Below are 24,221 nucleotides of genomic sequence, written 5' to 3'. Positions count from 1 at the left end.
AAATAAGATACACAGGAAATGGGGCATAGAAATTTATCTTGTCCTACAACAGAAGAAGGGAAAGGGGGATGGGAGGGGAGTGGGGTGACAGATGGGAGGGCTGACTGGGGAATAGCACAACCAGAATATATTCCATCTTGGAGTGGGCGGAAGGGTAGAAATGGGGAGAAAATTTGTAAATCAAACTCTTGTGAAAATCAATGCTGAAAACTAAATATATTAAATAAATTAAATTTAAAAAAAAAGAAAGACAAAAAATGTTAAAAATTGATTTTACATGTAACTGGGGAAAATAAAATTCTAAATAAATATTAAAAAGAAAAGAAAACAAATCTATTTCTTTTAAAAGTAAATTCTTTGTAAAGTATTTTTGGTAATATAAGACTACCATCAAAGTAGATTTTTCATCTAGATGCTACTGTCTTATCAGATGAGAGTAAATCATGTTAGATTTGCCAAATGTTTAGTGATTTATCTTGGAAAAGTAGAGTTTGTAAGTGAATAACCTGAGACAAGACCATTGAAATAACCTTGTAAAAAGTTAACAGTCTACATTATTCTGTGATTTATAAGATTTTAAGGTAACTTCAGTTACTGAAACATGATTTTAATCTCTATTTGCATATGAAACACATTAAATTTTACTTTATCACTTTTCTTTTTATTTTCCCACATGTAAGGAAGCACGTTTTTTCATTAGGTCTATAGAACACTTGAAGAGTATTCTTAATGCCCATGTGCAGCATGGTAAGTAGGCCATTATTTAGTGCATTCTTGATAAATAGTAAAGCAAAAATGCTTCAGTTCATGCATACTTATACATAATTGATATTACTTTGAATTGTAGTTCCAAGATATTGCTATATCCGAAATACTGCTGTCATCTTTATAAATTTCATATATATCTCTGCTACTAAATTAGAATGAAGGTCTAGCTATTGTGTCAGATGGCCTCAAAGGGGTTATTCTCTCTCTTGTGTTCACTGGATACTTCCCATGCAATGAAATAGGTGATGTGTAATGTCTCCATTCTACATAAACTGTTTTTGAAGGTCCTGGGAAAAATTTGGTGTCTCCCCAGAAATTCTTGCTTTACTTTCTGTATTCTGCAGCAGAAACCAGGACTATGGTACATACAAGTCCACATCTCAGAAATCTGAGTTTATTCCTCAAAAGCTGATAACCTACACATCGTATGTTGAGTATGAGTTTTTTTACATTACTTGACATGCCAATGTAATGATAATTGATTTCCAGGGGAAAAAATTATAGCTCACCATCAAGATGTCATGAGAAAAGGTCTCATCATTAAGAGGTTTTCAATAGAGAAATAGATTTACTTGATCATTAAAAATATGATTAGTTCCATAGTAGTTATGTTTTAATACCTGGTGCTAGGTACTGGGGATAGAAAGACACAAACAAAATAGCATCTGATTTGACTTGACTTGGCATCAAGGGACTTAGAAATATGGGAGACAAAAAATGTACATAAGTGTGCTCAATATACTAGTGACTTTAGAATTCCCATCCTCTGTTCTGCTATGGAGGTACATTTAATATAGTAATGTTTGTTGTTTTATTCTGAAGATGAGAGATTTCATTAACTGTATGCACATGAACCAATATTAAAGCAATTTAAATCACCCATAATATCTCTAAGCTCTAAGAAGTTTCTAACTCTTCAAACATGGTAGAGTTAAATAGATGTCTTGTGTACTCTATTCACTATTATTGCTCTTAATTTTTAGGCATTGCCCTAATGATGTGGAATACATTCATAGTTAAAAGGTTTTCTTCTGCCACATACTTGATGGATAAGGTAAACTAGTTTCATATTACAGTTTTTTTGTTCTCATAATCCTATGTACATAAAAAATCTATGGTTTTGCCAGTGTGAGGAATTCGTAGTGCGGAAATACCTTTCATCACTTTAGATCACAACCGACCTATGACTTAGTGGATAAGTCCTATAGAATTGCCTGAGTAATTGCCTAAGTTGATATTCACACTATAAGTGTCAGAGGTAGAACTTGAATTCTGGGCTTTATTCCAAGTCCAGAACCCTGTATACTGTGCTGCCTGTCTCTTATATTAATTATGCAACAGTAAAATATAGTACATATTTATTAAATATTCCTTATATGCAGAGCACAATGCTAGGGGAGAATCAAAATTTAGGTAAGACATGGTTCCTGCTCTCAGGGATCTTGTAGTCTTCTGGGGCAATAAGGCTTAAGTTTATGCTCGTGTGAAATATTACATAATTTCATTAAAGCTGCATATCAAGGTGAAATATGAGGGGAAAGGTCTTTCCTGATTTCGACAGGGTGTGGGGATCTGTGAACTTGTTTTTTAAAGAAAATATTGATAAGTGTATTTCAGTATAACTTATTTCCTTTGTAATTATATGTATTTTATTTTTATACACTTAAAAACATTATTCTGAGGAAAGATCCATAGATTTCACCAGTCTTCTAAAGGCGTCCGTGACACAAAAAAAGTTAAGAACCCCTATCCTAGGAGGAGGTGGCATATACACTGGGCTTTAGAACGATTGGATATTCAAAGAGTTTAAAGATGGAAGGAAATAGGGAACAGGTTCAGGGTGTTGTATAGACTGAGTTGTCTGGCCTGGATGGAGTATATATTTTGTGAAGTGAATAATATAGTAATAATAATAAGATTTATATAGTATCTTAAAATTCATAAAATTTTATGTATATATACAAATACACATATGTACATATATACATACACACACATATATTATCTCATTTGATTATCATAAAAATCCTGTGAGGTAGATGCTATTATATTACCCATTTTACAGATGAGGAAACTGAGGCTGAGAGAGGTTAAGTGACTTGCCCAGCTTCTAAGTGTTTAGGGCAAGACTCAGACTCAAGTCTTCCTGAGTTCAGTGATCTGTCTGCTGTGCCACTGCAAGATCAGGTGTTGCCAGGTTGCATAGACTCTTAGGACTAGGGGAGTTTTTTGGACTTTCTTTAGGAGGCAGTAGGAAGTCATTGAAGAGTTTTGACTAGAGGAGTGGCATGCCGAGATCTTCTCAAACAGAAGATAATTCTGGCAGCAGTCAGAAGGCTGGATTGGAGGGAGAGCAGAAGAGAGGAGAGACTGGAAAATCTGAAAGATTGTTATTAGTCTAGACAAGGGAGAGTAAGTCTCTAACCTAGTGTGGTTGCAGCACTGATAGAGCAGAGGGGACTAGGTCAAGATTTATTAGGGTGATGTTTTCAGCAGGTCCTGATCATTGTTGGGATAGAGTTCATAGAATTCTACCTCTCAGGCTTATGGGGACTTGAGGTCAACCCCACTCAGTACCTCACCATTTTATATCTGAGGAAACCAAGCCTCCAATTAAGGGATTTGCCTGTGGTGACACAGCTAGTAAATTGAAAAGGTAGAATTTGAACTAAGGTTTTCTTGATTCCAAGTACAGCATTCAATCTAGATGCTGGCTTGATGAGGGAGAAGGAGAGGTCAGAGATAACCCTAAGGTTGTGAATGTGAAAAGTAAAGGAAGTTGTAATAGAACATATGGAGATAATTAATTCAAAAGGAGAATTAGATTTATAAGGAAAGATAATAAACTTACTTTGAGCATGTTAACTTTGAGGTGCTGGTGGGATATTCAGTTAGAGATAACTTATTGGCAGTTAGAAGTATGAATCTGGAGGTTAGAATAATATTGAGAATATTGAGGACTAAACAGAAATAAGGATTTAGGAGCCATATGCCTGCAAATGGTAGTTAAAGTCATGAGAATTAATAAGGATTTCTGGGTCATGTGAGCAACAATGTGGAGGTCTAAACATTTTCTCTGATGTCTCCAAAACAGAAACTCTATGCCAGAGATAAAGCACTTTCTTTTCTCTGAGTCTAGAATCCCCAGAATCTAAAAGATGGTCAAAACAAAACAGAACAAAAAAGCTCATTGACTCTGATCTCACTCAGCACCCCTCTCCCACCTCCCATGCTACCAGCAATGAGGCTTCACTAGCAGACACAAAGAGCCGACACAGGCTTACAACAAAACGAATTGCTGTAACCAAGTCTCCTCTCCCTCTTTCCAGTACTGTGGAGAGCCCCAACTCCAGGCTGTAGAAGTTTGCCTGGTCCAATACAAACAGCCAGCGTCCATTTTGTAGCTCCAGTGCTGCAGAGTTCTGAATTGCCATTACTAGGGGAGCACTAGCACTATAGATCACTGAACTGCCAGTGTTGGGATGGACAACCTTGTGGCACCAGCATGGCAGCTCTCTGTACTGCAGGTGCCAAGTCAGAGAACTGAGAAACAGAGGGAATGGGACTGGACACCAGGACAGAATAGGCAGGAGGGGTATAATACTCCACTAAGTCTGAGGAAAATAGCAAAGTATCCAGCTGGGACTAATCCTGACCAGTCAAAAATCACTTGGGGCAGAGACCTAGGCTGGTGAACTGTGAATTGCCCAGAATGGGAGAAGGCTTTGAGATTCAGCCCCCAAGGAAACCATCGACAGAGAGGATACAGAAAATAAAAAAGGGAAAAATCTGAGGGAAAAATAAAGACTGAAATTACCAAAGATCTCAGGAAGAAGAGAACTCAGAGCAGATAAAGCAGCATGAAAGACAGCAGAAAGAAGTACGGTCTCCAGATCTAATAAACGAGTTAAGGCAGTTGTGAATAAATACTGCTAAACAGAGGAAAATGATCCAACACTTGATGAGTCAGAGGACCCTGTGGACTGTGAGGAGAACATGGAATGCTGATACGCTGTTCCGATGTAGTTTGGAAAAGAAATGAGAATCATGAGAGCAGAGTATATGGCTTTCACAGCAAAAATAATGGGCAGATAAAAAAACTAGAATCTGCAATGGCAAACCTCACAAAAGAAATGAAAGAAAACAATAGATTGGAAATGCAAATATACAGAAGTGAAGGACAATCTATAAAAAGAGAAAATATGCTTACTATGCAAGCAGAACATACCAACCTTCTAGACAAGATGTGCAGAGACAACCTAGGAATCTTAGGTCTCCCAGAAAGACATGTCAGGACAAAAAACCCTTAACCTCTTCATGGAGGAAATAATAGAGAATTGCCTAGAACTTCTGAACAAAGAGAATGAAGTACCAGTCTAAAGAATTCACAAATCACCTCCAGAAAAAAAGCCCAAGACTACAAACTCCAAGACACATAGTGGCTAAAATTTAACAGTTCAATTCAGACACAAGTCCTGCAAGTGATCAGGAGAAAGACCCTCAAATGCAAAGGAAAGGAAGTTTGAAAGACGAACCAGAAAATGTAGGAGGGAGTGGAATAATGTGTTCTAAAGAGCAATGGAGCTCAGAATGCAGCCCAGGGAGACCCACCCTGCAAATCTGAGTTTAACCATACATGAAAAAAGATAGATGTTCAGTAATAAAGAGGTGTTTGAAACACTTTCTGAAAGAAAACCAGAGTAGAAGTGATTATTTCTCAACCACCTGAAAGGATAGAAATGCAAAATGCAGTAGCCAAAAACAGCAATAGCAACTGAGTGACAGCAGATGACCAGTAATAAACTTTTTTCTAAATATACGCAAGGGTATGGGGTGAAGGTAGAAGTCTGGTAGAGATAACAGCAAAGAAGTGAACATGGGGGATTATGGATATAACCTGGTGACAGCTTGCCTACAGGTGAATCGTGTGTGTGTGTTGTGTGTGTGTGAGAGAGAGAGAGAGAGAGAGAGAGAGAGAGAAAGCGAGAGAGAGCACGAGACACACTACAACATGGAAAAGTACATAAAGAGGGGGAAAGAGAAAAATGTGTAATGGGCTGGTGCCAAATCAAGGGCTAGCAATGAAAAGCTAAAGAAGAGGTAACAGGAAGAGAGCCAATGGGAACAAGGCCACCTTAAAAAAATTAACTGAAGGAATATAGTAATACATTTATAGCAAGAGGGAAAATTTTCATAACTTGGGGGGGATCCCCAAATTTAGAGACAGAAGAAAATATGAACCTAATTCTTCTCATTTTAAATGTGAATGGATTAAACAATTCAGTAAAATGAAAAAGTCACAGATTGGATAAGAAAATGAAATCTTTCAATCTGCTGCTTTAAAGAAGCACATTTAAAAAACAGACATTGGGGAAGCTAGGTGGTGCAGTGAATAGAGCATCGGCCCTGGAGTCAGGAGGACCTGAGTTCAAATCTGGCCTCAAATACTTGACACACTTACTAGCTGTGTGACCTTGGGCAAGTACCTTAACCCCAATTGCCCTGCCTTCCCCCCTGCAAAAAAAAAAAAAAAAAAGAAACAGACATGCACAAAATAAACCTGGGCAGAGGGGATGGAAATTTTTTTTTTTACTGTGAATCGTGAATCCAAAAAAGCAGGAGTTGACATCATGCTATATGACAAAACAAAAATAAACATTGAAAAAATTAAAAAGGATAAACAAGGAAACTATAGTTTGCTGAAAGGAACTGTAGAAGGAACCATAAGTAATAAACTTATATGCTCCAAATGCCTTAGTATCCAAATTCATAAAGAAAACATCTGAACTACAACAAGAAATAGACCCAATAGTGACAGGAGACTTCAGTATCCATTTCTCAGTTTTATCAGAAAGATCAACAAAAGGGAAAATATGGAACTGAACAAATTCTTGGAGAAACTAGAGTTAAAAGACTTATGGCAACTTATAAATGGAACAGCAAAAGCATATACATATTTTGTGATACCGCATGGAACTTTTACAAAATTAACCACGAACTAGGGCACAGAAATATTACAGACTAATGTAAAAAGGCGGTAAATAGTTAATACAGCCTTTATAGATTATAATGCAATAAAAATAGTAATTGGTTCAGAGACCACACACTTTTAAAAGATATATAGACTCAAATGGAAACTTAATAATTAAATCCCGAATGGTTAAAGAACAAATCATTGAAACAATACTTGTCTAAAAGAAAATTATAATGATGAAACAATATACCAAAATTCTGGTTTGCAGCTAAAGCAGTCCTTAGGGGAAAAGCTCCCATCCTTATAAATAGACATAAACAAAATAGAAAAAATGAGGATAAATGAACTGAATATGGATTTTAAAAAATTAGGAAGCTAACAAATCTAAAATAAGCACAAAATAGCACAAAATAAGAAATTTAAAGATATAGATAGATTGGAAACACAAAACTCCATAGAAGTGATAAAACTAAAAGCTGTTTCTTTGAAAAAAAAAACTAATGAAATTGATAAACCTTTAGTTTTAATCTGATTAAAAAGAAGAAAGTAGAAAGTCACATCAATAAAATAGCAAATAAGCAAGGGAAAATCATAACAAAACTAGAAGCAATAAAAAGACAAATCACAATTTGTTATGCACAGTTTTATGGTAATAAAACTGAGAACATGAAGAAAATAGAAGAATACCATTAAAATTATGAAATGCCTAAACTATCAGAAATCTAGATGAGATCAGCTATAAAGAAACTACTAAAGAAAAGAACTAGTCCTGATGGAATCAAAGGAGAAATCTGTCAAGCTTTTAAAGAACAGTTAATACCTACAGGTACCCACAAGTGATTCTCCAAAATTGAGAAAGAAAGCAGTTCTCTACCACAAATCTCTTATGAGATACATATAGTTCTAATACCTAAACTTGGGAAAGATAAAACACAGAACGAAAACTATAGGCCAATGTCATTAATCAACATTGACTCAAATTTTAAGCAAAATCTTGGTCAGGTAGACAATAGTGATTTATCCAAGAAATCATTAATTATGAACAAGCAGGATTTGTGCTAGAATACAAAGATGATTCAGCATTAGAAAAACAGTCAACATAATTCATATTAAAAAATCAAAGCATAGAAAACCAAACGGTTATCTTAATAGATGCATAGTTTAAGCTTTTGACAAAGTGCAACACTCCTGTATGCTAAAACCCTACGAAGTGTTGACATAGAGGGACCTTTTTCATATTGTAAAAAGCATCTGCCTAAAATCAAAAGCAAGTTTTATATGTGATGGGGATACTCAAGAGCCAGTAAATGTTGGAGGGAAGCACAGATGCTCATTTTCACCACTATTTGATAATAGTTCTGGAAATGTTAGCAACAGCAATAAGACGAGAAAGAAAAACAGAGACTTAAGGAGGAGATAAAAGTCTTCCTATTTGCTGATGGTTTACTTTGAATAGCCTAGAAAATCAGCAGAGTTGTAGGCTACAAAATAAATCCTCAAAAATCAACAGTTCTGTATAATAATAAAAAACACAAGAAGCAAGAATAGAAAGTGAAATCTCATTCCAAATAACTACAAAACATAAAATATCTGGGGTTTGATCTAGCAAAGAATAAAAAAAGACTTGTATAGATTCAATTACAAAATACTTCTAACAACTTAAATAGCTGGAGTAATATTCAGTGCTCATAGCTGGGCTGGACCAATATAATAAAAATGACAATATTATTCAAGTAGGGTTATACTATGTGCTTGATGGATTTTTGTAGACAATTTAAATCATTTTGAATCTATTGTATTAACTGTCTCTCTAAGCTTTGTCTTGTCTTTGAATTTAATAAACATTTCTTCTATTTCTTCATCCAAGATTGAGGATAATTTTGAATAAGATTTTGCCAAGGGCAGAATGTTAAGAGGAGCCATTAGAAGCCTCTTTCTAGAAAGTGTGATAATTAGCTATCAGTCCACATTACCGCAATAGTATTCTGGCTATGAATATTCCTCCATCTTGTCCACAGGGATTTTATGGTGTCAGTTTTTATGGTGAAATCAGTACACACTTTATTGATAGCATTTCCTTGAAGTACCAGTTTTCCTCCACCTTTGTTTATATCATATCCAACACCTCATGTATACTTGAAATGTTCTTACTCTCCTTTCCGCCTTTTAATATCCTGTTCAGGTCTAGATTGAGTTCCATATCATATTTCTGTTTTAGTTTTCTCATAGCATGTGTTATCTGTCATTTAGATACTTATTGCATTGTCCTTTTACTCTTTAATAGGTATATGGTTCAATTAGATTATAAACTCCCTAAGGACAGAGACAATCCCAGAGATTACTTTTGTATCACTTAATATATAGTAAGTCCTCAAGGTACTTTGTGAGTTGGGGAAATTCACAGACTGCCTGTCAGAAAAAAATTTGCTTTATATTCCACCCCCTCCCCAGTTTTACCGTTATATGTATACTTGAACAGCCGGAGATGTTAGCTACTCTTTAAATTTTTTAAATTTATTTCATCAAATATTTCCCAATTAAATGTAAAAATTTATTTAACATTCATTTTTAAAAATTGTGAGTTCCAGGGTGATAATTAGCTATCAGTCCACATTATTACAATAATATTTTGGCTTCCCTTCCACCCCTTCCCTTCCCCGCTTCAATTTACACTCAGAGTTCTACAGTTTTCTCTAGGAATGGAGAAAAGTTTTTATCCTTTGGAATCATCTTGGATCGTTGTCTTGGTTAGACTAGCTGTCTTTCACATGCTTTCAATAGTGTGTTGCTGTGCACAGTGTTGTCCTGGTTCTGCTCTCCCAGGTTTTTCTGAAAGCATCTTGCTCATCATTTTTTATAGCACAGTAGTTTTCTCTCACAATTATGTATGACAGCTTGTTCAGCCATTCCCCAATTGATGAGCATGGGCTCTGTTTTTAAAGAGCATGAGCTGATAATAAATACTAAGGCCAAGACCTCAGGGAAGAAGGTGGGAGGAAGGACAGACTTAGAAAGCAACAATTTGGGAAAATTATCATGGAAAGACTCCTAGGTTAGCATCTAACCACCCTGAAGAGAGACTGTGTGCAGTTTATGGTGCTAACTTTTGTCATTATATTTTACATAAATGTCAAACTTATAAAAAAAATTTAAAAGGCTATCAGATCTCAAGGGCCATCTTGGCCATCTCACTATGTGAGGAAAACCAGCCGTGCAGAAGTCCTTGTACTGAAGCTTCTGAAACTTGGTGTCTGTGTTGCCTGCGCAGAGTTCCACATACCCCAGGACCACCTAGAACATGGTATTGTGGATGGACTGTGTATAGTACATGTGCAGCTGGTCATCTAGATCTGTGTCTTCCTCAGAAGCCTGTTCACCTGCTGCACCTTGGTGTAGTGGGTGACTTCACAATTCTTGAAGATCTTGCAGAGTGCCACAACCATATACTCCTCAGTTAGCTCAAGAGTGGCCTGCAGCTTGGAGTCCTAGCTCACCGATGCAGCTGTAGGATTGGAAAGTGTTGGCTGCCTGTTAAGGCTTGAGGCAAAGCTGGATAGCCACAGGATAATCTTCCTTCAGCGTCCATTCTTTGCAGTGTTTATACGTTCCACAAGGATTTCAGCTGGCTGAACAGCAGCTGGCAGTTCTGGTTGGCAAGGAGTCCCAGACTGGCCTGAGTAAAACCCTACATAGTATTCAAGTGCCTTCTTCCGTTGGTACAGATGACAGTTGCCAATTGAAGACCCATCTGCAGTGAGATCACTCTTTCAAATTCCTTATCATAAGCATCTGCTTTTCAAGGATCAAATCTGTGACTTTCTTATAGACTACACCTAGGTGCTGTTTCAGCTTGTCTCTGTATGCCTCTGATTCTTGCAAATTGAGAACAGAAGGGAGTTTCTCTATCTCATACTTCCTGATATCATGTGAGTCAGTCAAGAAGTACACATCCTCAGTACTGCTGATGATTTCTTGTTGGTCTCAGGGGTCAATGGGCTGTTTCCAAAGTTCCTGCAATTCCTCTGGAGTTTCTCAATGGAACTCAGGTCACTGAGGCAGTCATGGGGGTTTCTAAGACCTGGCAGGCCATGAGCAACTTGACCTTCTCTATGAGGGGAGGAGAGGAAGAGGAGAAGGCTTTGCACCCCGGGTGGGGTGTAGAGGAAGCACCTCAGTGGTACGTGGGTCAGGCCCTGTGCCTGCTTTGGCCCCTGCACCAGCATGTTAGCTACTCTTTTTTAATAAGTTAACTTGAGTAGAGATTTCAATGAAACACAATTAATTGGCCACAGAACATTTAAACCAGGTTTTTGAGGGATTCTTTGTTTAGTAGGTCAGATGTAACAAACTTATTTCCTAAAAAGGAGATAAAGTATTACTAAAAATAAACTGTAGAACTGTCTAAATTAGTGGTTCATGAAATGCATCTTCTGTGTTGACATTTGATTCTCTTCATTTATGAAACATGCCCACTTATGTAATTAGAAGAAGCAAGAATAGAAAGTGCAGTTGCTAAGCCTTCCAGATTATTTTTTAATTTCTTATTTCTTTGGATCACTAAATATAACATTTTTTCCTCTTTGCTAGGTTGGAAAATCGCCAAAGGATAGATTATGCAGAAGGGTAAGTGAATATTTTCCTCTGTACTAAATACATTGAGGTGAAGGTAGTTTCTAAACCTTGCATTTTATATTGAAGCTACTAAATTATGCTACATGAACCAGACCTCTTTTAATTTTCATGGTATATTAGATGATAAAGAGATTGAAAATGACTGTATATTAAAGCTGGTGATGGATTTTCATCTTGTTAAATTTATATTTCAAAATGGTCAGATAACATTCAGAATAGATTTTTATAAAGCCCTAAAAAAAACCCCCAACAACTTTGGACTATGAATGAGAATTACAAAATAACATTATAGTGTATATCTTTGAATTCCTTTTAATTGAAAATTTTAGTCCTGCAGTAAAGTCCTACAAGGACTTTATTGAGTTAGATTAATAAATACATATGGCTAAATTTCATACACTCATTCTTTCATCATTACTATCACTCTTTAAATGATGTTCTGTCCAGATAATTCTAGCCTTATATTTAGGATCAGTAGCTAATAATTTTAAATTTTACTCTGAAATGCTTGTATCTTCTTCACTGAATTATATTAGAATATGTAGGCATATTTTAGTGTTCAGTGTAGAAAAATCCATAATTGTTGTATATGGAATCATTCCAGGTTTTGCTCATCAGAGCTAATTCTGTAGGGTTATAATTACACAATCATAAAATTTTAGAGTTGGAAAGGACCTCAATATATCTATCTAGTTGAAACCAAGACTCCAGAAAAGAATCCTGAATCCCCATTACAACAAGTTAGTCATCCAGTCTTGGTTTGAAGACCTCTGCTGAAGATGAACCTAATTCCTGAGGCAGTCAGTTTTACTTTTGTATAGCTCTAATTGATAGGAAATTTTTTCTCACATTCAACAAAATCTGGTTTGCTGCCTGTTTGTATGCATCATTACATAAAACTCCTCCCTGGGAGCTCACTGTGTGACCTAATGAAGTCATAGTTCTAATAAAATAATCATTGTACATAGTGTAAAATGTGGAATATTAAAATGTGTTCACAGTTAACATGTATGTTTAATATACATGCATATATAGCCTTTCATACATTTAGCATTTATATAATATGCACATAAAACACATGATATGTGCATATATATACAGTTATATGTTGTATTGTGTATAAATTTATATATTAAAACTAGAGCTACAATTCATTAGTGTATACTGAACTTCCATTGGAGCAACTTTATCTTCGTAGAAATGGTCCTGGGGCACTGTGAGTGTAAGTGACTTGCCAGGGTCACACAATTGGTATGTGTCTGAGGGGATGTTGTTGGTATACTTTATAACATGTAACACACATACAAACATATATGCATGTGGATGTTTATATACATAGATAATTTAATATACACACGTCAGTAGTACTGCAAACTGAATATAAGATTCCTAGCCCAACTCTAGAAGTATTTTAATTTAATCCCAATAAGCGGAATTGAAATTTGTTAATGACATCTTATCTCACAATTCCAACTTGTTAATTCAGTGTAAAAAAATCAACTTAAAGATCTTTTTTCTAAAATAATGTCAGAAGTTTTGTAGAATTTAATTTGTATGTTCTTTTAAACATTAGGATGTGGGTATGAGTGACACAGCAATGACATCTTTTCTTGACTCTTGCTTGGATCTTCTTCAGACTTTAATGGAGGTAAAATATACATACCATTCTAATATACAGTAGTTATGTTAGAATATTGAAGAATCGTCATCATCAGTTTTAAGTATGGGCAACTAGGAGAAAAGTATATTTCATGTGGAGACTGATTATTACTATGATACTGAAGAGTCTTATGTTTTTGTTTAATCTGGAAAAAAATTATTTGTATACTTTTCTCTTTTAAGGACAATGCAGTATGACAATTTAAATTTGAGGGTCTCTTTTTCAGCAAATTACTGACATAATCCTTTCTGTTTTCAAAATCTTCCTAGGCTGATGTTAGCAGTGATGAAATGCAAGTGCCTGTCTTAGATACTGAAGATGCCTGGGTATCTGTTGAAGGACCAATATCGATAGTGGAGTTGGCTCTTGAACAGAAACATATCCACTATCCACTTGTTGAGCACCATTCTGTGCTGTGCTCTGTCTTATATGGAATCATGAGGTTTTCACTGAAGTCTGTGAAACCTCTTTCCCTCTTTGACAGTAAGGTAAGTACTGTAATTTTAAAAGATTTCAGAGCTATGTGCTTTAAAACAGAAGTGAATTGAAGGACATAGGGCCCAAGTTAATGATGGTGAAGCATTAGGAAATCATTCTTCGAGGATGAGTAAGGATGACTAACTCTCTTCTAAGGAATCTGGACAATTCTTCATATTTAGATGAGTTCATTGTTGCATTGTCACTTTAATTCATTCACTTTCAGAAATGTGACTGGATTATATTTCAGAAAGTCATTTTTCTTTTCATAGATTGTAATTTCACTGATGTCTAAGATAAAAATAATAGAAGGAAAGGAAAATATTTTAGTGGAAAGGAAACTATCCACACCAGATTAACAGACCTTTATTTACATTTTTGACTAAATTTCAAGACAAACTTATAATTTGATGTAAAACAAAAATAATTAGGTTTTAAAAAACACAAATAATCCCTTTTAGTAGACAATGTGTGATCATTAATTACATTCACATAGGTTGACTTCATTTTATATTGAGGCATCAGGCAGTGTAGTGAATAGAGCATTGGGTCTGGAATCAGAAAGATTTGAAATCAGTCCCTGCCTCATATGCTTTCTAGCTTTGTGATCCTGGGCAGGTCACTTAACCTGTCTTAGCCTGAGTTTCTTCACCTCCCCTCTACCTCTGGCCTCCTCCTCTTTTTTTCATTAAATATTTCCTAATTACATGTAAAATAATTTTTGACAATCATTTTTTAAAAACTTGGGTTCCAAATTCTCTTCTTACCTTTCACCTCTCTCTCCCACCAATCCCCCTTCCTTGAAAAGGCAAGCACTTGGATGTCAGTTAAACATATGTCATGCCGAACCTTTCCATAATAGCCGTGTTTCAAAAGAAAATACAAACAAAACAATACAAATAAAGAAAGCTTTAAAAAAGTATACTTCAGCCTGCATTTGGAGTTCATCACCTCTCTTTCTCTAGGTGGATAGCATTTTTTATCATGGGACCTTTGGAATTGTCTTGGATCATTTTCTTGCTCAGAGTTAGCTAAATCTTTCACAGTTGATCATCTTTACAGTTTTGCTGCTACATTGTACAGTGTTCTCCTGGTTCTGCTCGCTTCACTTTGCATCAGTTCATATAAGTCTTCCCAGGTTTTTCTGAAAGCATCCTGCTCATCATTTCTTAGAGCACAGTAATATTCCATCACAATCATATATCACAACTTGTTCAGCCATTCCCCAAATGATGGGGATCCCCCGTATTTCCAAATTTTTGCCACCACAAAACAGCTGCTATAAATTCTTTCCCCTTTTCTTTGACCTCTTTGGGATATAGACTTAGTAGTGGTATTGCTGGGTGAAAGGATATGTCCCTTTCACATAATTCCAAATTGTTCTCCAGAATGATTGGACTGGTTCACAACTCCATCAACAGTGCATTAGTGAGGAGAACTCCCTTGAGAGCGTTCTGGAAAAGTGGTGGAATACGTCAGAAAACTTTTGGCTCTCCAAATTTCCTCCACAAAAAAGAGCATTGCCTCGGGGGAATGTAGAGCAGCAGAAATAAATGAAAATTAGGGTAAAGCAGTTGTTCTAAGGTAACTTGAGGAGACCCCAGGAAAGACTGGAACTCCAGGGTGAAGGTTTGGCCTGAGTCAGCAAACAACAAGCCCTGGGGGCACCTGAGTTGGGAGGCAGCCTCAGCCTCTGGAAATAAAAGTATGAGGGGGATGTCTGACAGCTGAGTGGGAGAAGATTGAAGGACCTTCCACTATTGAGGGATGCTAAGAACAGCTGTGCTGACTAGATGCAGTCCTGGGGTTGCAGCCCTGGGGAGAAGGAGCTAGCACGTGCCTGGTGGGTGCGGTAGCAGAGAGGTGAGGACCCTGCTGGCTGTGGACACTGGCAGGAGAGCAGCTTCCCTGGTTTCAGTTCTAGGGCAGTTGAAGGACTATTGAAGTTTGTAGCCACCAGAGGGACTACAGAGACCAAGAACATTTATGGGATGTTACGGCAGGGGTTCCTAGGTATGGCTTAGGGGCGGAGAGGATTGCCCAAGGTTGAGCCTGGGACAGAGCTCAGAAAATAACAGTAAGAAGGACCTGAGGCTTGAGGCATCATTCCCCACAGCTCCAGACTAGACCTTGGTTATAATAATAGCTGCTAAAAATAAAACAAAGCAGAATAAAAATAAAAATGATTAAGTAAAGGAGAAAAAACCCAAGTATAGATAGCTACTTTGGGGAGACAGAAGATCTGGATTCATATTCAGCGGAAGATAGTGGAACTAAAAAAGCTAGTCCTTTTTCAGTGAAAAATGTTGAACAGCCACAAGCCTGAAAAGAGCTTTTGGAAGAACTTAAAAAGGACTTAAAACTCAAATAAGAGAGATCGAGAAAGAATTAGGAAAAAAAATAAGATCAACCCAAGAAATTTATGAAAAGAAAGTCAACCAACTGGAAATAGAAAACCAAAACCTTAAAGGAAGAAAATAATTCCTTCTTAAACTGTTGGGCAAGGGGAAGCTAATGACATTCTAAGGTACCAAGAAATAAAAAAATCAAAAGAATGAAAAAATGGAAGAGAATGTGAAACACATCATCAGAAAAACAACAGGCAGAAAACAGATTGAAGAGAGACAACTTAAGAATTATAGCACTGCCTGAAAGCTATGATCGAAAAAAGAATCTTGATACAATATTACAAGAAATTATTAAGGAAAATTTCCCTTCAGTTCTAGAACAAGAAGGTAAAATAGGAGTAGAAAAAATCCATCTATTATCCACCTGAAAGAGGTCCCAGAAGGAAAACTTGAAGGAATATCATAGCCAAGTTGCAGAGCTCCCAGGTTAAGGAGAAAATATTGAAAGCAACAAGAAAAAAAACGTAATTTAAATGTCACAGAGCTATAGTCAGGTTTACACAAGACCTAGCAGCTTCTGTGTTGAAGGATTATAGGACTTGGAACACTGTATTTCATAGGGCAAAAGAGTTGGGGTTACAATGAACGGTAACTTCCCCAGCAAAGTTAAGTGTAATCCTGAAAGAAAAAGGCAATTTAACAAATTGAGAGATTTTTAGAAATTTGTGACAAAAAAGACAGAACTTAATGGAAAATTTGACATATAAGGTCCAAGAGAAATATAAGGTAAACATTAAAGACCAATTCTAAGGGACTCCATAAAGTCAAACTGTTAACTTCTTATATTTGAAAATGTTATCAGTACTCCTATCATCATTATTTGGGTAGTTTGAAAGACTTGGGTTTAGCTATGTTTGATATGGTGATTCTAAAAAATAAAATTGTAGGGAGAGATAAAAAGGAGCAATTATCTCATACAAATGAGGCATGAAAGGAAGAACTGATACAGAAGAAAATGGGGATGGGGGGCTGCTAGTGCTGGAGCCTTGCTCTTATATACATTACTTACATACTGTTAGGCATTATCTTATACATTTAGAAGGGTATAAAAGTCTTCTAAATTTAGAAAAAAATAAGAGAGTGAGGTACAGTTAGAGATGGAAGGGTCAAGTGACAGTGATTCTTTTTTGTAACAAATGTTCTTTAGATATGTTAAATTTCATGATCTTAAAACTTGGTCCAACATTTCGCCTGTTCAAAGTGGACATTAACTCATTAAGAACTATAGTTTCTTTAGGTCAAGTCATTCAACTAGCTCAGAATCTACTTAATAATTGTGCTATTTAGAGTCTAGACTATAGCTTTTCAAGTTGTCCACAAGAATATGTGAAAGACTGTCAAGTGCTTTGATGAAATTTAAGTATACTATATATCTAAAGCATTGCCAACCAAGTAGAATGATGAAGCCATGCCAGCTTTTAATGATCCGTTTCCCTTTCTGAAAGAAACAAATTACCCCCCTTTAATATGATGTAGAATTTTTACTAGAAATAAAAAAGCCTCCCCCAGAGAAATGGAAGAAAAATGAAGATTTTTTTTTTGGAGAGGGCGGAGGATAAGCTAGTTAGAAACAAGAACAGTAAAAAGCAAAACTTGTCATATAGCCAAAGAACAACATTGACACAGTAAATATAAAAGGTCCAAGAAACAATAAAATATCTAAGAAATGCTTCCAGAAAACTTATTAGAAGTTGTTCAAGAAATACCAAAGGATATAACAAAATGAATAAGAAATATATTAAGGGAATTCACTTAGCTCATATTTAGCCAAAAAAAAAGGCATAGGAAGAGAGGAAAAATATGAACCAAAATGCTGAATAACATTGAACTAAGAAATCAATTGAAGCAGTATATAAAAGAGCAAATAAAAAAAAAGAAACAATAAAAAACAAAGGCAATTGAATTAAATTAACTAACAATAAAATTGGTAAACTCGAGGCAGCTAGGTGGCGGAGTGAGTAGAGCACTGGCCCTGGAGTCAGGAGGACCTGAGTTCAAATTTGGCCTCAGACACTTGACACACTTACTAGCTGTGTGACCTTGGGCAAGTCACTTAACCCCAATTGCTTCCCTCCTCCAAAAGAAAAAATTGGTAGACTGCTACCGTTTAACTACTGTTAGATCATTTTTCTCAGTCTCATACAAATTAATCATTGAAGTGAAATCTCAATGGGTGTGTGTGTGTAGCTTTTGTTTTTTGGAAGGCATTTGAGGTTAAGTGACTTCCCTAGGATTACACAGCTAGTAAGTGTTTGAGGCCAGATTTGCACTCAGGTCCTCCTGACTCTAGGGCTGGTGTTCTATCCACTGTGCTATCCAACTGCCCCTTGTTAAGCTTTAAATCACTGATTACCATAGTGCTATCTTTTTAGCTTTTTGTATAATTGCAGAAATTGCACTGTTGATTTTACATTGTTATTGACAAATCCTGCAAATCGTGTTTTAAGATGTCTCTTAAATGATCCTTTTTTTTTTTTAAGCAGCTATCTATGGCAAAGTTTGTTCTGCACAGGGACAGGTAGATTATTCTAATAAAATAATTTAAAATGCTTTCATTGTATTTATCTGATTGAAAAACATAAGTTCATTAAGACTGGAATCAAGCTACATGTAAACTATTGGTAATTTAAGTTTCTTTTTGTGTCAGCAATGTAAAACTGTCTAATTTGAAAAATGTAGGTTATGAAAAATAAAGATTTAGGCACTGTTCAAAAAACAACCACATAAGTTCATGTACCAAATTCCATTATCTAGTAACATTCATAGGAGGGGCATTAAATTTGTTATTTTTATTAAATAAGATGCCTTTAAGCTTATCTGACTTATTCAGATATTCAGCTTGAGATTCATGCTTTCTGGTACCAGTCTTCACATTTTCCCAGAGTTCTTATAGTGTATTTGATTAATTTTTGCATCGTGAATATTAGTTGATTTTGACTGTAGTGCTTTTGAAAGTAATGAAAATTCTTTAGGAATACTAGTCATCAAAGCAAGGCTTTGAAAGAAATTAATGTTAATCTCTTTATCAAACCAGAATAAGAGCAAGATACAGGAAGAATGCATGTCTAATGCAGAATATGTGCACCATACCGCAGGAGCATTTCACAAGCTACATGCCACCCCTCTCAGTCCCAGTGTTAGACCAATTTAATAGTTTTCATTTCCAGTTCTTTAGTTGCAGCTTCTAGCATGGTTTCATTATTGTCAGATTGATGATAAGTAGAATAAATCTTATTCCAGAAATATTTTTAAATAGTTAACTTCTTTTATATTAGATTTTTAAATTTATCAAGTGATAATTGAAATCAGTGATTTAAACAGAGCCAAATGATGAGTTCAGGAAAAGTTTCTGTCATCTTCATAGCCACTGCAGACATTTTGTCTAGCATTAAATGACCATCCTTAGATCAAAATGCATTTAAGTTCATTTTCAGGTATTCATTATTAAAGATAGAATCGATTGAAGTAGACAAGTATCAGAAGTGGTATTGAAAATAGTCGCTGTGGTAGTTGATGCCAGTTCTTTTAAAACAACCGAATAATGTTACCAGTGCAAGAGCTAACTGAGTTGTGGGTTTTTTCCTTTGAAATTGTAGTTGCCCTCCCTAGTTATGATACAGATCTTGGTATCGTCTTCTATAATATTAAGTATTTTCGTCTTGGTTTCTTTTGTGATATATTTTACTGTTCTTCTTGCACTATTTCATGTATGTAAACTGTTACCTGTACCTACTCCATTTTTCCTCTTGTAATTATGCTACCTCCTCAATATTACGTCTTACTGCAAATAGTATTGAAAACTATTATGTTAGCATCAATTTTTTTTATTTAGCTTATGCACTAAATTAGAAAATGATTCATTAGTGAATTCGTTAATCTTGAATTTTGGTGTGGGCTTAGAAATATCTTGTTCCTTAATTTTTTTTTTCAGATAAGCCTGCTTCATAGATTGTTGTTTTTACTGCCATTTGGGGTTAGTAAACATACACTTCATTCCTTGGACACACAGACGTGCTTTTCTGCTGTCACTCCTAAATGCTGAACTATAGAATAATCCTTATATCCCAATTTATATTCTTTTATTTCAAGCCATTTTGTGCTGTTCTGTAATCATAAGTGCTTGTTTTTCACTCCAACTAAATTTTGAATATGTTGAATGATCAGTTATTGAAGAAAAACCATCATGTTTGTCAGAGGAAGAAATAATCCTGTACATGAGCCATAGCAACAAAATCCATAAATAGCTCCAGGTTAACAGGGAATATGGAATGATTCTGGGGAAAAGAGTGTGATATGGGGTAGGAATTGAAAAATTCTGGTTCAAAAATGAAAAAGGAAATAAAATACTTTTTCATAACCAAAAAATTGTCATATGTAAGAAGTATTTTTTTGATATGTAATAGAAATAACAGTACCATGAAAATTTTCTTATGTATTTCTATTCACATTATATATGCTGTCAAGTGTAACACAGGCTATTGTTTGGGAAATGCTGGTCTAAATTACTATTTTTGTCTAGCAGTTGCATTTTCTGTCATTCATTCGCCAGTATTTTTCATATGACCTCTGGCAGCCTCTTCTCCAGGTTAGATAAAATCTTTTCCTCTAATTTTATTTTTCAATATTTTATTATGGCTTTCCTTTGAAACTTGGGTAAGCGCTTTCTAAATCTCACGTCAGCATCCAAATATTTAAATACTCATATAAAGTTAACTATTTGCCACATTCTTATGATATAAAATAAATAAATTTGTCCTGAGATTAAGATGATGAAGAGAAAATTAAATAAAAAAGCCTTTGAACTTTACAGAAATAGGGTAAATTTTAATAATACCCCCCAAAAAGTGATCACATGATTTTGTTTTATTTTTTTCAGGGCAAAAATGCATTTTTTAAAGACCTAACTTCAATTCAGTTACTACCCAGTGGTGAGATGGACCCAAATTTCATATCTCTCCGACAACAGGTAAGTTGTAGTTGTTCTTTTTTCCTCCATGACACAGTTTTTGTCCAAGGACCAGCTTGCACATCACCAGAAGATTGACCCGAAGGTGAAAAACTCTTTGGCCATGGCCACATATACATCAAATAAAATAGTTATCCATCCTGTATAGCCCTTCTGTTTCTGCAGTGACATGCAGGGTCAAGGAGTATATGGTTCTTTGATAATTTACAAATATTTAGCTGTTAGTTAAGTGTGTAGTCTTTCATGATCAGTGAGTTGAAATACTCTTTTAGTTATCTCAGTTCAGATGATTTCCATTTCTATTCTATTTATCCAGCCTTTGTCTCTCCCCTGACCTCCGAACTTGAATCTCCAATTGCCTTCTGGATGTCACATAGACTTCTTAAGCTCAGCATGTCCAAAACTGAATTTCTTTCTTTCCTCCAAGCCCTCCCCTCTTCCTAACTCTCCTACTACTATTTGAGGATACCAATTGTCTCATGGAGATGCATGACTGAAATTCAGGAATCAGAGGAGGGCTGTTTAGATAGAGATGATAAATGAGTCCACAATGTTGATTGAGTCACCAAGAGAGTATAAAGAGAGAAGACGAAAGGACCCAAGATAGAATCCTCTGGTGTGCTCATATATGTGCGGCAGGATATGGATAATGATATTGCAAAATAGACTGACAAGGATCAGCTACAATCCACCTGCAAAATCTCCAGTATTTCCTTTTAGAAATTATTATGGTACTTTGAATAGGAGCTAAAATAAAGTTCATTCCAAAAGGCCATAATAGTCACAAAGACTCAAAATAACTTTTAAGTAGTTATGATAAGATGAAATTCTGGCCAACCAAGATTAAAAAGAAAGAGTTCCTACTTAGAGGAATACATTTAAGAAGATCTGGTCATACCATATGCTGGGTTTGTTTTTTTTTTAAAGGTAGTCAACATAAACATTCATTAAGTGCCTGTGAGCAGGCTCTGTGTTAAGGACTAGTGATATAAAAAAGGTAAAAGATAGTTCCTGCTCTCAAGGAGCTCACAGCCTGATAATATCTTTTATAAACAAGGACAGAGCAATGTCACAAAACTCAGGGAGGAGTATCTGGCAAGAGGCATCGTCAGCATTGTATAAACTGTAAGGTCAAGAGGGATAAAGACTGAGAAGAGGATTTAGCAATAAAGATTTCATTGGTTTTTTCTGTTTTGCCCTCTGCTTCTGCAATGTCAAGGTGATTTTCCTTGATAATTTCTTGAAAGATGATATCCAGGCTCTTTTTTTTTATCATAGCTTTTAGGTAGTCCAGTAATTCTTATATTACCTCTCCTAGATCTATTTTCCAGATCAGTTATTTTTCCAATGAGATATTTCACATAGTACCTGGCACCTAGTAGGTAGTATATAAATGCTTATTCCTTTCCCCTTACCCTTTCCCTTTAGTACTGTCATTGTTACTATGTTGATTTGGTTTACTTGTAAACATTTAACATTTGTCCAGTTATTTAGGTCTGTTTTGATTATCCTAAAGTGTTTTGTAGTTATATTCATATAGTTCCTCTGTATATCTTAGTAGAGTCCGAAGCACTTCACATTTTTGGTAGTTACTTTAAATGGAATTTCATTATCTCTTCTTGCTGAGTTTCTTGGTAATATACAGACGTGATGAGGATTTATGTGGATTCATCTTACATTCTTCAGATTTGCTGAAGTTATTGTTTTAATTAATTTTGTTGATTCTTTTTGCATTCTCTAGGTAAGCCATCATATTATATACAAAGTGATCATTTTTTTTTGCCTATGCCTATTTCTTATTTCTTTTTCTTGTCTGATTGCTATAGCTAATATTTTTAGTGAGGTGTTATTTGAATAAAACCCATATTAATAAGATTTATTTCTTTCCATTTTTCTCACTTTCATACTTCGTTCCCAAGTTTTTATTGAAAATCATCAGTGCAGCCGTTCAGGTACAACATTCTGTCCCTAAGGACAAAGAAACGTCTGATGAAGCACCAGTTATTCCTCTTGGCAAAGATAGAGACTGGCCAGTTCTGGCTGTATATTTAGCCCAGCACCTTCAAGTTAATGAAGATGTGATTAGAAGACATTATGTACTGGAACTATATAATTATGGAGTTGATCATCTTGGAGAAGAGGTAACTGTTACTCTTCGGATATACAAATAAGGCTTATGTTAAGAAAATAAAGAGTAAAATAGGTCTTTCTAAAGTGGTGAATAAACTTCATTAAAAATCTTTTGTTTGTATGGTAAAGAAATCATATTTAATTGGAAAAATAAAATTCAGTGCCTGGCTTCATTTCATTGCTCATTCTTCTTGTGTCAGAAGCTTAAGAGAGAATACAGCCTCACTATGTTGGTATATGAAGTGGGAAAGTTTGACTAGGCAGAGAATCAAGTCTGAAGACTAAGCTCTGAGTTGTTTGACTTATAATAATATATGGTCATAGTTCAGGAAGGGAACTGATGTCTTCCTTAAGTGGCCTGGCAAGATATTTAAAGTGTTTTCTCTCTCCTCACTCCGCTCAGATGGAGGGCCTCAAGGTATCTGACTGCATTTTTCTTGTTGTCTTTACCTTTAGGCCATTCTGCAGGTACAAGACCAAGAAGTGCTGGCTTCTCAGCTCCTTGTGCTGACTGGGCAGAGGCTAGCCTATGCCTTACTCCATACTCAGACCAAAGAGGGCATGGAACTGCTCGCTAGACTGCCACCAACACTCTGTACCTGGCTCAAAGCTATGGTAAGGGTGAAGAAGGGGACATGAAACACGAGCTTGGGAGACAAATGTCTAACAAGTATTTTAATTTGAACCAGAAGGTTGTCCACACTGTGTAAACTAATCTTTACATGTTGATAACAGGTTGTTTTGCTGTTAAGGATGGTCATTCTGGTTCTCGTTATAGTCTAATCCATGGGCAGCTTTGGAATTATTCTCTAAAGTATACAAAGAAATTATTCAGGGCTGAATGAGATGCCTAATTCTTATCAAACAAATGTGGTTGGGTTTTGGCTTTTTTTTCCCCCCACCACATAATGGAGGCATTATGATTGAGTGGAAAGAGTCCTTCCCTTGGAGTCAGGAGAAATTATTATGATGTGCCCACTGGCAAGTCACTTACCTCCGTAATGTATATGCATTTTAAAAACTTGAAAATTCTGCATAAATGCCAACAATTATTATTTTATTTCATCATATTAGTAGAACTGATAAATTCCTCAAACCTACCTGTCACTTAAAAATGCTTGAATTCAATTTAATATTCTGATTTTATTTAGGGAAAAAAGACCTCTAAAAATACTATATTTACTTTTTATTATAAAATTAATAACA

At 35.6% G+C, this 24,221-nt stretch overlaps 1 protein-coding gene and 1 pseudogene across 1 annotated transcript in view; one reads left to right on the top strand and one right to left on the bottom strand.

The window, feature by feature from the left end:
• Nucleotides 1–24,221, top strand: part of RAB3GAP2 (RAB3 GTPase activating non-catalytic protein subunit 2) — a 132,661-nt gene that overhangs the window by 107,497 nt on the left and 943 nt on the right. Inside the window, exons 27-34 of the mRNA XM_036754764.1 lie at nt 681–747; nt 1,752–1,822; nt 11,330–11,365; nt 12,948–13,022; nt 13,304–13,522; nt 20,796–20,885; nt 22,805–23,026; nt 23,472–23,630. Of these exons, the coding sequence (XP_036610659.1) occupies nt 681–747; nt 1,752–1,822; nt 11,330–11,365; nt 12,948–13,022; nt 13,304–13,522; nt 20,796–20,885; nt 22,805–23,026; nt 23,472–23,630 (939 nt within the window). The remainder of the gene's footprint in view (nt 1–680; nt 748–1,751; nt 1,823–11,329; nt 11,366–12,947; nt 13,023–13,303; nt 13,523–20,795; nt 20,886–22,804; nt 23,027–23,471; nt 23,631–24,221) is intronic.
• On the bottom strand, nt 3,975–10,965 carry LOC118845925 (annotated as a pseudogene).

Source organism: Trichosurus vulpecula, chromosome 4, assembly GCF_011100635.1.
Source record: "Trichosurus vulpecula isolate mTriVul1 chromosome 4, mTriVul1.pri, whole genome shotgun sequence".
Classification (NCBI taxonomy): Eukaryota; Metazoa; Chordata; class Mammalia; order Diprotodontia; family Phalangeridae; genus Trichosurus; species Trichosurus vulpecula.
Note: the sequence above shows the minus strand (reverse complement) of the source record. Positions and strands in the feature narration are given on the sequence as shown.